Raw genomic sequence first — 16,435 nt, 5'->3', positions numbered from 1 at the left:
TTTAGTCTAGTCATGCTAGCAGCTCTATGAGGCTGAGCTAAGTGCTAACATGTGCTAGTTAGCAGTAAACAGTACAGCTGAGGCTGATGAACGTCATCAGTTCTGCAGGTATTTGGTCATAAACCAAAGTGTTGGACACATGAACATGTTGACCTGATGGTGGCGCTGATGAGTCAGAGGATCACCAGAGTTACTACAGTTCAGTCTGTCTGTTGATAATTAAACTGCACAGGAATCAGTTCAGCTATCTGAGTTTCTCCTGCATGTGAAGGATTCATGGTTTGTAGTAAAGAAGAGAGACAGGTTATGTAGAGCTGCTGGGAGGAGGATTTTGTCACCTTTGGATAGAGCCAGGCTAGCTAGTTCCCCAGTGTCCAGTCTTTATGCTAAGCTAAGCTAACCAACTGCAGCCTGTAGCTTTATATTTAACGTACAGACGGCCAAACTCTTTTAAGACAACTGGACTTGTTGTCTTGAAGGAAGAATCATCTCAATGACAGTCAGCGTTGTCCATCAGTGTCCCCTCTTTGTAGTTCATGTGAACTCTGAAACTAAAATGTTTTGTGATGTGACGACAGGAAGTAAAGATCAGAATCACAGAGAAACAAACTGCACCCATTTATTATAGAGAGGTCACAGAGGTGAGCAGAACACTGAACAAAGAAAAGTCCATGATGTAAGCTGACGACACCGGTCGCTCTTCAACGGATTTCAGCTTTTTATTGTCCTGCTGCCAAAATAGAAAGTGATGATCGTCACGTATTCTGAGGAACACATGAATCTCCTTAAAGACAACTCAACGCTTTGAGACACACACTTTGGTAACACTCTGTTTTACAGGTCTGTAGTTTCAGAATCATTTCCAAGGCGTTTCCTGTCATTAGGTGCTGATTTTAGAGAAGTGTGAACTACTTGAAAGACGAGCTCCATTTAAACCCAAGTTAATATTCATTTCCTATTAGATTAAACAATATGCTTCTGACATATTTACATGTTCACAGCTGACGTGGGTCACACCATCAGTTAACTGGACTCGGTCTCTCTTTTAGCTGTAATTAATGTAATTAATGACGCCTGCTAATTAAAGCAGTAAGTATTAGACTAACTGACAGCCTCATTGATGTGACGCAAAAACATATTCTTCTCTCCTGAAAAATGATGTTCTGATTATCACTTTTAATTACTGTTTCTGAGTAATCAGGGTTGTTTTGGTGGCTTTATATACTATAATACCCATGAGCCTCAGCTGCTGTTGCTATGGAGATATTAGTTATTAAATTAACTTCAAACTGCTGAATGTTTTATCAGGTTCCTACAAAGTATAATTTTTAGCTTCAGCTCGTCGTTAGCGGCCCAATTAAGCAGTAGCAGTACAGATGTTGAGGTGTGACAGTTGAGCAAACTACAGCAGCAGAACAGGAGCATTAACATCTAATGTCAGAAACAACTTCCAAAAATTACTTTCAAAAACTCTGAACAGCCGAGCAAACGATAACACAAATACATGTCAAAATTAGCACAAAGAATACATGAAGCAGTCGTTTGTTTTTAGAAAATATACTGTCATTATAACTTCATTTACAATATCTGAAAACATGTCGTAGAAAGTCGGCAGGTTGTAAAGTGGAAGTGATTAACAGAGAGCGGCGTTTCCTGTTTATTATTCAGCAGTGAAAAGATCGGTGTGCGTTCACACGGCAGACAACTTAAACATCCCGAAACAAGTGGATCAAACACCCTGAAAATAAAGCAACTGTGACCATGAAGGATCAAATTCTAATTAATACAACAGTAACATTAAAAGTCAAATAGTGTAGACATCTCCCACTGAAAATTAGGCTGATGTGAACAGTTTTTCCTGTCCGGCTGCTTGTTATTATGGTCTGTATGATGTGATCCACATCACTTAAATCCTGCAGTGTGAACGCACAACTAGTTTTGGGCCCCAAACTCGGTCCCCCGGTTACAGTGCAGGTTGCGGAGGTCGCCGTCTCTTTTACTGTCATTCAAACGTCACGTCGTCTCCGTCAGCCGAACAAACGGAGGAAACACCGCCGAGGTCTGAGGGGTCTGCGGTTCACTTACAGACGTGTCTGTGGTCAGAGGTATCTGGTGCAGTTGGTTTCTTCCTGGTCAGTTGCTACAAAGGTTTAGAGACGAGGAATGACGGGAAAGGTTTTTACCCACAATGCCACATAAAGATAATAATGTCCGCCGTGGCTTTAAACAAGCTAACAGTTTGTTAAAATACATTTTTCTTATAGTCTCAGTTGTGTTTCCCTGGACAGGTTTTCAGTGAAAAACCCTAAAAACAAATTGATGTCAGGTGAAGCTCATCAGCGCTCCCTCGGAGCGAGCTCCAACAGGAAGAAGAGGAGGTCGGCGGTAGAAAAGTAAGGCGCTGGTGGCTGAACAGACTACAGGAGGGGAGAACGGAGGATTATTCCTCCATTTCACTGCTTTTATCGGAGATTAAAGAAGGTTTGAGGATTAACAGCTCAGCTGAGGTCGAACACTGACCTCCAAAATGTGGGAGAGTCTGCAGTGAACTGAAGAGCAGTCAAAACGCTGCTGGATGCGGTCAGTCGCTGTCCACAGCCACTCTTATAGACTGCTGCAGGGATTTGAACCAGCAACCTTCCACTCAGCCCACTGCTCTGCTCATTAAAGCACTAAGTAGTTGAAGGCGTGTTCACATTATTCTGTTTTACTGTAACTGCCAGCAGCATTTTTTCAAGCAGCAGAGTCGAGGATCACAGCTTTTCATCTTCTCAGTCGAGTTTTTATTTTCCCGACCGTCTGCTCGGCAACTCAAACGTCACTGACTGGATCTGTAGAGAAAGATGGCTGACGATATATGATAAACAGCCATCTTGATGCGGACCCCTTATACTTGTTTCTCTAAAGAACAGATTCACACAGAAGGACATTTTACAGTGTAAACATCAACTTGTCTGGTGGACAAATTCTGTATGAAGACACTGTTTCTAAATGACCTCACAAGTTGGATTTCTGTGCTGCCGTTTCTTGTTAGCGAGCAGCTGACATGAACACCAGTACGATGTATTGGACTCTGACCCTGACTGAGAACAACAGCTGGGGCAGAAGTCTGATGAAGCTGACGGGGGCTGGTGGGGCTGCTGTGGTAAAGACTTCCTTTGTTTCCTCTGATCAGAATCCTAAAGCTCGGTCTCGGTTCAGACCAGATGTCCCGGCCTGGACGGGCGGCGGTCTAAGCAGCAGGCCCGGACGGAGGCCTGATGCTCTTCCCGTCCAATTTTCCTCTGGAGCCCCAATGGAGGGACAGAGGGACCCGTTCTGTCCCGTCATTCATCAAATACCAAACAGGCGTCACACAGGGCGGGGCCCGGCCCTCTGTGGCTGCTGAGCTGTTTGAGAAGTCGTCTCTCAGCTGCTTCAAATGTTCTGTTTCCAGCTGCATCACCGACACCACAGGAGTCCCTGTGACCACAGAAGGTGGATTCAACATGTCCTGTGTCTCTGTAGTGATGTCTCCTGAGTGGCTGCCGTTAACGCCGCTCCGCTCCCTCAGCACATGGAGATGGTGACGTTGATGCCCAGGTTGCCGTTGTCGGCGAACAGATGGGCCACGGAGGTGTCGAACACCAGGCAGTCGCTGTTCATGATGGCGGCCGCCACCCCGTCGTGGATGGAGCGCGGCGTGGCCTCCCAGGTGAGCCGCCGTCGGTTGCCGTTGAGCTCCAGGCGGTAGGCGAAGTTCTCGGCCTGCTTTCGGGTGCCGATGAGCAGCACGACCGCGAAGAACTGCTGGTGGCCTTCGTACTTCTCCTGCTTCTCCAGGACCAGCATGAAGTGGTGGCTGAAACACGACTGCATCATCACCCAGTCCACGGCGCCTGGCAGGTTGATGTCCGTCGCCAGGAAGACGATGTCCTCCCCCTGCAGAGACAAAGACATTATGGCCTTTAGCTCCACCACCTCTATGATAATGATTTCCACCAGATCACTCGGCTGGTTATTATAGATTGAATCTCAGCTCCAGCACCTCCAACAATCCCTTATTGCTGATCAGTAATCTTTATTAACAAAATGCATCAATTATATAAAAACAGTAAAACAAGAGTTGGAGCTCTGTGAGGCTGTACTAGCTAAATGCTAACATGCTAACATGTTTACCGTGACCTGCAGCGTGGTGTTGTAAAGTTAAAGTGTTGCTGCTGACCTGCAGCGTGGTGATGGACTTGTGTGCGTGCATCAGGTGAGGCATGACGGCCTCCAGCGAGCCGTGCCACTTGCAGGTAGCTCCGGGACACGGACAGGTGTACGGCCTGAACTCACACACCTCCTCGTGGTCGGGCTTCTCGCTGTGGTGAAGAGTCAGCAGGCAGCCGGCCGACGAGTACTGCGGGGAGGACGGAGAGACGGGCCTGACGGTTAAAGACGCATTCACTGAAAAACCTCCCGCTACATGTGTAACTTTGATCAATCAAAGATCGTCACATTTCAAATGAACCAAGCCACAATGTATTCTTTGCAGCTGCATAATAAACAGAGTACTGTGTGTTAAACGTACAAAAACAGTGTTATAAAACATCAAAAGATCCACAAATTAAAATGCAGCAGAAGAGACGAGAAGCTGGATGAACAATGAGGAGCGACACTTTGACGCTTTCCATCATCAACAGTCAACAGACGCAGACATGCTGATGTTCACCATCTTAGTGTAGCGTGTTAGCATGCTAACATTAGCTAATTAGCAGTAAACACAAATGTCATCAGTTCTGCAGGTATTTGGTCATAAACCAAAGTATTGGACACATGAACATGTTGACCTGATGGTGGCGCTACATGAAGAGTCAGAGGATCACCAGAGTTATTACAGTTCATCCTGAGGGGACCATGACGGTCTGAACCACATCTCATCACAGTCCATCCAGCAGCTGATGAGACGTTTCAGTCTGGAACAAAGTGGAGGACTGACTGACATTAGCATTATAGAGCCATGATGCTAGCATGGCTAACAATGTGACAACAGGACGACCTGAATTTTATCAGTCAACATCTGTAATAACTTGAGGATGCAGTCTGTAAAACCGTCAACCCTGAAATGAGTTCCTCCAGTCTGCACGCTTCCTGAACATAGAGCCATTAATAATAATAATAACAATAATAATATTAGTCACACCTGTGTTTGACAAATGGCCGGCCCTCCATTTTGAGAACCTTAAAGCAAAGATGTTTGTTTAGGCTGTGTTTCTCTGATATTTGTTTTTCTATAAATTGAGCGTAATATTCAGATAGATTAAATCAAACGCATCGTGTCTTCTGTACATTGAGCTGCTGTGTTCATTAGCTCCCGATGAAGCTGTGATATAAATAAACAGAGTGCATCTGTTCTGGTCATGCAGGAGCAGAGTATAATGTAATGGCTGCAGCTTTCTCCTCAGATGTTCTCAGATGCTGAAGGTCACGATGAGGCCCCCCCCCCCGAACAACACAGCACCTATAGACAGACCAGGGCGGTGTACGGGGGGGGGGGGGCTGATGAGGAGGTAAATGAGGTATGAAAACAACGAGGAGGAGCTGGAGGGAGGCATGCGGCGGCGTTACTGATGCTGTTTGAACGCCGCAGAGAGAGCATCCATAAACATGAGGAGAGAGAGAGATTCAAGAAGACGAATTCAAACAGAAACCTCCGATTCTCTTTGATGCTGCCTGCAGAAGATTTCATACAGCCAGAGAGAAGACGCCTGCTGATTGGTCCGTTCGACCTCAGGAGACTCTGATCAGAGAATAAATAAAATAAATTGTACTTTATCCTTAAAACTGTACATTCATTTCAGGGCTGCAACTTACATATATGTTTTATTATCGATCAATCTGCAGTTATTGTCTCGATTAATTCATGATGACATCACAATGACATCATCAGGGTTATAGGACTAACTATGACAAGTGCTTCGGTATCTCTAACTGTATAAATAACTAACAATTGTTGTCATTATTGATTAACATACCGATTGTTTTCTGGATGAAATCAAATCAAATCAAATAAAAAATGTCTGTTAGTTTCCTTCAGTCCGAGGTGACCTCTTAATTTACGAGACAAAGAAAAGCAGTGAAAAATCACTTGAACGATGAATCGATTATCAAAATAGACGGACTGAATCAAATCATCCTTTGATCTGCAGAGTTACGATGATTCGCAGATCAAACTCTGTGGATGTCGAACACTAAATAAAGAGGATTCAGCTGCATCAGAAGGGGGGCGGCGACAGACTGGACTGCTGCCTGAAGAGTGGATCCACGTCGGGAGGAGGAGGCGGGAACAGGAGGGAGGATGACGGACGATGGATGCTTCCATTTATTCATGAATATATCATTCTGTCCTGGTTTTGTTTACGCAGGCCTGGTGACACATTTCTTATTTACAGACACACTGACCCAGAATCAGTCAACAGGAGAGAAACAGCAACATGATGCTGAGAGGACTGAGACCAGACTGTTCAGACCAGATGAAGATAATGTCTGAGAAAATAAGATGTAATCCATCAACAATGATCAGAATAATCTATTAGCATGTGATGACAGTAGAGGAAGGTGACACAGCAGGAGGTTCGCCGCTCGTCTCATTCAATATTCATCAGCAGCAGCTTCCTGAAAAGGGCAGCAGGCTGGAAAACAACCTGGACTCGCTCAGACCAAACTGCTGCTTGTTTTCTGGCTTTTAAACTCTTCCGGACAGCTGCTTCATAAAGTGACTCCGAACTTTGGCCGTTTGACTTTAAAGCTTCTTGAGAGGAAATTTAAGGGAAAATTAGTCAAGATTGAAGTCATGGTTCATATTTACATGTTTTATCTGTATTTAATTAACTATGAGCCACAGGAAAGAAAATGTCACCTTCACACCAACAACAGCAGCAGAACTTCATCTTAAAAAGTCAAATAAATGCTGCATTCATGTTGTTGTTTACACATTAATCCAAGATGGCTTCCCGTGTTGTTCAGCCCTAGAAACGCAGGAAATAAACGTTGACTGATAAACAGCAGAGCTGCTCCTTTCTGAATGTTAGTGGAGTAAAATGAACTTCTTTTGAACCAGGCGCTGCTACGACCTCCTCCACTGCTATTCAGCTGACGGTCAGCAGCCAATCAGGAGAGAGGATTTTATAACTGAACTATGGACGCACTCTTTTCATCATCACAGATGATGAAAGATGATATTAAAACATGAGACTCATGAAGCTGTTAGAGAACTGATTTCAGCATGTTGATCCATTTTTAGGGATTTCATATCAATAGTTCAGACAACAACAAGTCAGAGCATTCGTCAACTTGTCCCAAACACACAGAGAACAGAGACACACTATGACCTGACCTCAAACATATCTGACATTTACTGTTGCTGATCAGCTGTCACGTCAATCAATCAATCAATCAATGTATTTACAGTCACACTGATGCTGAGATATCTGAGGTAACATCAGTCAGTGCATCAGCTGGCCGGTTTGTCATCTAACGGTTAGTTTAAAGCTCAAGATAAAGTCCGGTTCAATAGCTGCACCTTCACAACCCACACACACACACACACACACACACACACACACACACAGGTTAGAGTACAATCACATTATCAGATCCACTTCATCCTCTTGCATTAAAAACAGCTGTGACCCAGAGGAGGAACAGCTGCAGCTTTCAGGAGCACGACTGACGGGTAACAAATCCAGAACACCTTAAACCAGCATGAAACATAAACCTGAACCACTTCCTCCTTCACACCTGTTCACAACTGATCCACCAGATCCACCTGAGCTGAAAGACCGACACGGCAAGAAAAACACTGCAGAGCCTCAGCCTGCACCCCCTCGATCAATACTAATCAGGCTGAAAGCACTGAGAGAGAGAGAGTGTGTGTGTGTGTGTGTGTGTGTGTGTGTGTGTGTGTGTGTGTGTGTGTGTGTGTGTGGTGAGACAGGTTGGTAAATGGTTTAGAGGTGCTTAGATTCAGAGCGGTTCAGGGTTTTTCATTGGGAGAAAATCAGTCAGTGTGTTTTAGATCAATAATGAAATGAGGTTCATTTCATCAGATGAAGTTAATACACGACAGTCTGAAGTCTTGCTAGCGCCCCCTAGAGGCAGCAGCGTTTACTGTGTGAATAAAACATCCCGATGGTTTAGCTATTCTTATTAGTCTCTCCGTTTCCTCCAGGACTCACCTGGCTGCCCGGCAGCGGTTTGGTGCGGCCGACAGGTCGACCGGCTCTGCGCCTGACCTCTGACCCCTGCTGCTGCTGCTGCTGCTGTCCGGTGTTAGCGGTTAGCCCTGTGACGCTAGTTGAACCGACTCCGTGGTGGCGATGCCAGCCCAGCAGGCAGCGCCACTGAGCCAGCTCCCTGAGGAGAGGCAGGCAGGAGGCCGGACACAGCATCGAACACACACACACACACACAGCTGACACACACACACACACACACACACACACACACACACACACACACACACACACACACACACACACACACACACACACACACACACACACACACACACACACACACACACACACACACACACCTTAATTACTTCCAAAGTTTTAGTCAGTACAGAAACCACAGCCAGCACAAGGTGGAATTAAACACACACACACACACACAGTCGTGTTTCCATCACTGCAGAGGACATTGACTTACATTCATTTCCTGGAGACGGACCCTAACACCAACCTTAAACCAAGTCTTCACCCTAAAATTGAATGATTTACTTTATGAGGACTAAATTCCCACTTCGGATGGAAGGAAATCTTGTTAGCGACCTACGAGCTGGTTTTAGTTTTACATGTTTAACATGTAACACATTTTATAAACAAGTCTGTGACTGAGATGGACGCTCCAGCAGGACCAATAAGGCTCCTGGATCAGGACCAATAAGGCTCCTGGATCAGGGCTTTAAAAAAAGACCAAAACCTGCGTTGCCATGGTTACTGAAGTTATCCAAAAACGGAGCCTGAATCTCTGCAGGCGGCTCTGATGAAAGAAACGTTTGTGTTTCATCTTGCTCAGGATTCAACGCTCTGCAGGTTAAGGCTAAAGGACTTGTTTCTATGACAACAGCTCCAGATAAACTTCAGAGTAGGCTGAGACCAACAGTTTCTTTAATTGATTAATCTGATGATTATTTTCTCAATTAGTCAATTCATCATTTGGTCTATAATATATTCGAAAAATGGCCGCCCCAATTTCCCAAAGCTGAAAGTGACATTTTCAACGTCCCTGAAAGTCAGTAAAGGATTTACAACTACACTGATTTAAAGGATTATGCTGCTTCACTTCACTAAAGTTAGACTTTAGGAGAAGTTATTTGTCCCTCTGTGCTCTCCGTACATGACCAGACAGACGGCAGCCGGTCAGCAGCTGTTCAGACAGGCTGCAGCGCCTCGTGGGGATCATATAGCAGAGAGATTAAAACGACGACATGTCTGACCAGGTTCAGTTTCTGCAGAACAAATGAAATCAGATGATTCACCTCTGGAATAAACCCTCTGTCAGCACTCCGACAGGCTGTTCATGGTGTCCACATGTGAGTTCACTCTGATATATCTGGGATCAAGTCTGGTTTTGATCCTGGTCCTGGAGTTAATCGGTCTGATCAGCCTCATCACCACGTCGTTGTACAAACTGTCAGCGGGCTCCTCGACATGGACAACATGGAAGACTAGTTCACATGTTTAGTTTGTTAAACTCCCTCAATCAGAAAGACATTTTTCACTTTCTGTGCTGAAACTAAAACTGCACTTTTTAAAAAATACCTTAATTTAAAAAATAAAAATGTTTCTCTACAAACCCACATTTCATTATCGGGTCAGTCTGGTGTTATTCTATATTTTCTTCATGTCAACAAATCCCGTCTTCAGATCCACTCTTTAAAAACACCTCACAAATACATGGTTTCATATTTAGAAAGGCGCCGTAATCTAATAACAGCGGCTCCCTGTTGTTTTTATCAAACTAACAGGAGGAAATAGTGCATCTATTAGGGACTATCTTAAGCGGCGGATGAATCCACACGTGGTGCTGTAGTGAGTATTTGGAGCAGCAGGACGGTGTGTGTGGGACTCAAAGCCACAACGTTGTTAACTGAAACTAAACGATTACTCAAATCACTGTTTGTCTACAGAAAAGTAACCAGCAGCAGTTTTGATTAATGATCAATTAATCATCATCAGTCATTTATCAAGAAGAAACAGCTGTTTCCTCTGAAACTGTGATGGACATCTCTCACCACTTTAAACAATTACTCAAATAAATAATTAGCAGATTAATCAATGACGAGGATAACCGTTAGTTACAGCCCTGCTGACGATACACCAGGCGTTTACGATCTGAAAAATCCATCAACAGTTATGATAATCAATTGTTTGTCTGCAGTCAAGATACCAAAATATCAAATAACCAATAGACACACACACACACACACACACACGTACCAGCCTCTGTTGGTGAATCTAAACAGACGCAGCAGTAATGCAGCTGAAGCTCGCTCGCCCGCTCTCCCTCTCCTGCTGCAGCAGAAGAAGAAAAAAACAACAACAAACTCTTTTCTTCTTCTGTGGTGAAAAAACGAAGCTCTAAAAACACACACACACACACACACAGAGCCAAAACACAAATGCCGATACACACACACACACACAAACACACACTCAGCTGAGAGGCGTTTGTCCGTCCGTCCGACCAGCGGTGAATAACAGCAACACACACACACACACACACACAAACACACACACACACCGAGGTCAAACACTCTCTCTCTCTACGCTTTCTGTAAATGTCTCTCGACCTCACTCTTCTTCTCTCTGACTGAGCGGCAGAAAAACATTCAGCCTCCAATCGAACGCACAGCACCGTCACCGAGACGCTGCAGCACACACACACACACACACACACACACACTCTCGCTCTCTGCAAGACACACACACACACACACACACACACACACACACACAGTGGGGGCGGGGAGAAAGAAAGCTGAGAGAGAGAATAGAAAGGGAGTATTGCTCAGCCGAGTGCGATCCTCCTCCTCCTCCTCCTCCTCCACCCAGCATCTGTCCACACACACACACACACACACACACACACACACACACACACACACACACACACTGATCTCTCTCTTCTCCTTCCTTTCATCTCTGCAGTGTGTGTGTTTATATCACGTTGTACCTGTATGTAAATGAGTGTGTGTGTGTGTGTGTGTGTGTGTGTGTGTGTGTGTGTGTTGACAGCTGCTGAGAGAAGCAGCTGCTTCCTTTTTTTACATTTCTTGTCCCAGAATTCCCGGCTCCTGTGATCTTTTCCTTCTTTCTTTCTACAACATGTTTTCTGTCCACGTCCAGACTGAGCTTTTAAATGTAAAACCTGTCCAGCTGACGGTCGCTGGTTCAACAGGGAGGGTTATTAATAACCCCGTCACTGGGGAGTTAATCTGATGACGTCTTCCTGCTCTGCATTTGATTCGTTTGATTGTTGTATTTTGTTAAAAAAAATGAACATAACATTAGTGAAATGAAGACGAAGCAGTAAATCCAAACTGCAGGCTTCATAACGTCCTTTCAGTGACATCGGTCATCACAGCATGATGTCACTGTTTCCAGCTGTGATGTCATCAGCTATGTTTGGCCCGTTACGCTCAGGGAGGACAAAAATAGATCAAATACATCTGAAAGCAGAGCCGGAGGATCAGGAAGCCATAAAAAAACCTTTAATCCGACACTGAGCCCAGCAGAGGGCAGCTCTCTGTCTGCCAGAACATCTGCAGCATCTGCCTGACTGACCTCAGTATAACCAGGTACTCATGTTTACTGCTGCAACTTATCTATGTCGTTTGTTGGGTTAGCTTCTTTACCAGGAGAAACTAACCCACCAGGTGCAGTCAGGCTGCAGGTGCAGGTAGGCTTGCATAGTGTCCACATAGCTCCGCCCTCTCGTCCGAATATGGTCTCTTTAACCCCAAACCCAAACTCAAGGCTTTAAAACAGTCGTCCACAAACCAGCAGGGGGACGTCACCGCGGCTACGCCCACTTCTGTTATACAGTCTATGATACCAGCCACACACACACACACACACACACACACACACACACACAGTGAGTGTGATGAGACTCTCACGTTTGTCAAAAGGCGCCCTGACGAGAGCAGTTGGTGTTGATTACACACCTGAGCCTGCAGCACACCTGAGAAGAGTGTCTTTTAGTTGACGAGTTGACAGAAGATTAATCTGCAATATATACATATACACATATATATATATATATATATATATATATATATACACACACACATATACATATATACATATACATATACACACACACACATTTATTTGCTTCTAGCCTCAAATCTGAATATTTGCTCGTTTTCTTTCTCTTCCGATATTAAATTGAATATTTTTGGGTTTCTGTCCGTTGGTCGGACAAAATAAGCAGTTAAAATATGTAAACATTTTGTTGACAAAACGATTAATAAATTAACCAAGAAATTAGTCTAATAGATTGATCAATAATGAAAGCACATCAGAACATGAAGATCTCTGCAAGTCTCTGAAAATAAGTAAACATGGTTTCTCAACTATAAGTTTAAGTAAGTTTTCTTTTCAACAAACGACATAGATAAGTTTTCTACAGTTTAAAAGGACACTTATCTCTGTAAAGACGGGGGACATTAAAAAAAGAACTTGTCAGAAAGGCTCTGGAAAGTATAAAGTGAAGTATCACTGCAGCAGATTGACGGGATGATATCAAATATGTTGGAAGTGCAAACTTTCATAGAGCCCAGACATCAGTTTACAGCACTCTGCTCCTCCTCCTCCTCCTCCTCCTCCTCAGCTTTCAGTCGACCTCAGAGGCTCAATTCAACTTTAATGCGTCTGTCTCTGATGACAGAGACACTACATGGACAAAAGTACGTGGACAGCTGAACACTACAGCCACATGTGATAGCTGAACCCAGTTCTAGGAGCCTCTTGTGATCCTGATATTCCTGATGTGATGTTTGCAGTTTGACGTCTACAGTCAATACGAGTCAAACCATGACACCATGACACCATCACCTCCACCCAGCTGCCGCAGCATTAGCTTGATGCTTCTAGATCTCTGGTGTTTATCAGTGCGATGATGCAGGTTATTGAGTTATTAACATTATTTACATTCTTCACAAACTTGATTTGACTTTGTTGGTCTGGAATCTGATTTATCAACGTGAATTAAAAAACTAATTTGGAATAATTAAACAAGCTTGTTACACAATAATAACTCCATGTGATGAAAACTGGGCAGTGTATTAATTTATAATATTGTATTAACACACTCAGACAACTTGTGTTCTGACATCATATTGTTATAAACGCATAATAAAACACAAACCCACTGTGACCAGTCACCATGACGATTACAACAGTGAGATGAGCAGCTGATCCCAGAGCTGTGAACTGGTCTAATAATCAGTGGATGTTTGATGCAGAAGCTCCTTCAGCTGTACACAAGCTCTGAGAGGGAGGCGGCTTTCAGACAGGAGAAGAAAAAGCACTTCAACACCCACACATGCTTCCATGTGACCATGAGAACCATGAGAACCAGAGATCCATGAGAACCATGAGAACCATGAGAACCAGAGATCCATGAGAATCAGAGATCCATGAGAACCATGAGATCCATGAGAACCATGAGAACCATGAGTACCATAAGAACCATGAGATCCATGAGAATCAGAGATCCATGAGAACCATGAGTACCATGAGTACCATAAGAACCATGAGATCCATTAGAACCATAAGAACCATGAGTACCATGAGATCCATTAGAACCATGAGATCCATTAGAACCATTAGAACCATAAGAACCATGAGTACCATGAGAACCATGAGTACCATGAGTACCATGAGAACCATAAGAACCATGGGAACCATGTTCCAGCTTTATCTGCGTGAGTGAGATCAGGAGAAGAGAGCAGCGGTTAAAAGTCATTGAACGCAGCACGGTGCAGACACACACAGATCCAAACCCTCGGTTTGTTTGTGACGTCACATGACACGCGCACACACCTGTCAGCTAGCATGGTGCGGAATGAGGAAGTTGTGTGAAAAGTGGACCGAGGACATCAGGTGGCTCGTCTGTCTGTGTCTGTGTGCGGGTTACCTTGCAGGGGAACGGCAGTGTGGAGGCCACCTTCTCCATGGCCAGGTTCCGGATGCTCGGGGTGAGCGGGCCTCGGCAGGTCGGACAGCAGCTCAGTTTCTGGCGGCACGGGTTGCAGACCAGGTGACCCGCCTGGCACTGCAGGATGGGCGGCAGGACGTAGTCGAAGCATACCGGACACTCGAACAGCGCCGTGAGCTCCGGGGACTGCCCGGGCAGGCCGGCCGAGGTCAGGGACACGGCGGAGTTAGGGGCTGCAGACCCCGACCCGGCCACGGAGCCCACGCCGGCTGCTGCCGCTGCTGCGACTGCGGCTGCTGCTGCTGCGGCTGCGGCGGCGGCAGCGGCGCCTCCCGATCCCCCGTGCTTTCCTCCGCCTGCTTTCCCGGCCCCGAGTCCTCCACCTCCGGCTCCGGTCGAGGACGGACGGCTCATGGCTTCCAGCTGCGGTCCGTTTCCTGTGAACAGCCGAGCGGGCGGTAACGTCATCTACTGTTTACTACCGGACGTCGCTCCAGGCCCCCGGAGACTCAACATGGCGGCTGCCAGTTTGTATCGCCTGCCGCCCGCTGTGATTGGACGCTGCATCATAGATTGACAGGGCGCTCAGCCAATCAGAAAATGGAGTCGTGTCATTATGTAACAAAAGTGAAAGAAAGTTAAAAGTTAAAATATACAAGGTTCAGTTCAAACTGCACGAGACGAAAACAACAGTATTTCATTATGAATCCGATATTTCTGAAAATATTCTGAATTCATTCAGTTTTATATTTAGATTTGGTTTCATCCATAAGCCCATATGTACATTCAGTTTACTAAAAATAAAATACAAAATATAAGAAATATAAGCCTACATATATTAAAACATAAACATAGTGTAGTACACCATTACCAGTACTACCACTATTACTAACACTGCTACTTCCAGTGGTGCAAAATTGTACTTTACTTACTTTACTTTGTTACTCTGCAGACTAAAATGTGTTTAGAACACATACAATCAATGTATAACACGACGCATGATTATAGATTAAAGCTACAACATTAAAATGCTGCTTATACGTTGATTAATCAATAATAAGATAATATATACCTACAGTAACATGCTGATGAGTTTTCCGATGATACTTCTGTAATCACGCACCATTCAGAAACTATAACTTTTACTTGTAATGGAGTATTTTTACATGGTGGAAGTACTACTTTTTTTTAAGTGTAGGATCTGAAACCTCTACCACTAATAATACAACTACATATAAACTTAAAAAACATTACATCTCTGTTACAGCTGCTACTGTAGCTGCTGTTCATGTGTTCCCCTGCTGGACTGGTTGTGTTGTGTTGTTAGTTGAAAACCTTTAAAACTGCACACAAAAATAAAGCTGATGCATCTCTGGCGCCCCTCAGTGGAGGTTCAGGTGTCATCACATCCTCAGAATCAGAAATACTTCATTGATCCCTGGGGGAGGGGTCATATATATATATATATATATATATATATATATATATACACACAATAACACTGTATATGTATGTATCCTGCTTCTTCGTTGCTCTCTCTGTTTCCAAAGAAGACACTCTTTCAAACCCGTTCATTTCTCGGCCAAACAAATGCATCTTTGATGTGTTGCACATTTTCTTTTTCAGGGTAACCAGGGCAATTTGAAAATGAAGAAAACATTTATGTGAATAGTTTCATTCAAGATTTACGATGGATCATATAAACATGTAGAATGTAGGTTTTGCCTACGCATTTAATGAGAATTGTGAAGTTGTCACACATAAGAGCTGATTACAGAACAGTAACACAACTAATGATGAACTAAGAGAAGATAATCTTATTTGTCCTTGTTCCCATTTATTCTTATATTTATACTGAGGATCAATAAAGGTTCATCGTATCTTATCTACAGTGCCAGAAGACAGTTTCCCTGCTCAGTTTCACTGGACAGAAACAACATTTTCTGTTTGATGTTTGGACAGATCAGACTGAACGACGAGTCTTCAGTTCAGGCAGATATTAATGAATTCATTCAGACTTTTCTGTGAATTCAGAATCAGATATTAGTCGGTGAAAACATCAAAGCTGCTGAGGAGATCAATCTGATGTGAGGAGGTCCTTCTGTTCCAGCTCACTGCAGTAATAACTCACCTGATGACTCGGACTCTCCTGCAGGCTGCATTCATTAGTTTGTTTCAAGGTCAACAAGCTGCATGATGCATTATCTTAGTTTAGGACAGAATGTGAGTTTACCAAGTG

At 44.2% G+C, this 16,435-nt stretch overlaps 1 protein-coding gene across 1 annotated transcript; it reads right to left on the bottom strand.

The window, feature by feature from the left end:
* Positions 1-3,541: 3,541 nt before the first annotated feature.
* siah2l (seven in absentia homolog 2 (Drosophila)-like) lies at positions 3,542-14,656 on the bottom strand. Its single transcript, XM_070917870.1, has 3 exons — positions 14,176-14,656; positions 4,205-4,384; positions 3,542-3,921 (listed from the first exon to the last, which is right to left on the bottom strand). Exons 1-3 carry the CDS (start codon positions 14,608-14,610, stop codon positions 3,550-3,552), a joined length of 987 nt encoding a protein of 328 aa, XP_070773971.1. The 5' UTR covers positions 14,611-14,656; the 3' UTR covers positions 3,542-3,549.
* Between the last annotated feature and the right edge of the window lie 1,779 nt (positions 14,657-16,435).

Source organism: Enoplosus armatus, chromosome 13, assembly GCF_043641665.1.
Source record: "Enoplosus armatus isolate fEnoArm2 chromosome 13, fEnoArm2.hap1, whole genome shotgun sequence".
NCBI classification, from domain to species: Eukaryota; Metazoa; Chordata; class Actinopteri; order Centrarchiformes; family Enoplosidae; genus Enoplosus; species Enoplosus armatus.
The sequence above is the reverse complement of the archived record's forward strand: the minus strand, read 5'-3'. Positions and strand labels throughout refer to the sequence as shown.

Bases quoted from the DNA above. Each gene is read 5' to 3' on its own strand.
- siah2l (XM_070917870.1), bottom strand. From the start codon at position 14,610: ATGAGCCGTCCGTCCTCGACCGGAGCCGGAGGTGGAGGACTCGGGGCC. The intron at 4,385-14,175 runs GTAACCCGCACA...TCCTCCCCGCAG, and splicing joins CACTGCCGTTCCCCTGCAAG to TACTCGTCGGCCGGCTGCCT. The intron at 3,922-4,204 runs GTCAGCAGCAAC...TTGTCTCTGCAG, and splicing joins AGTCCATCACCACGCTGCAG to GGGGAGGACATCGTCTTCCT.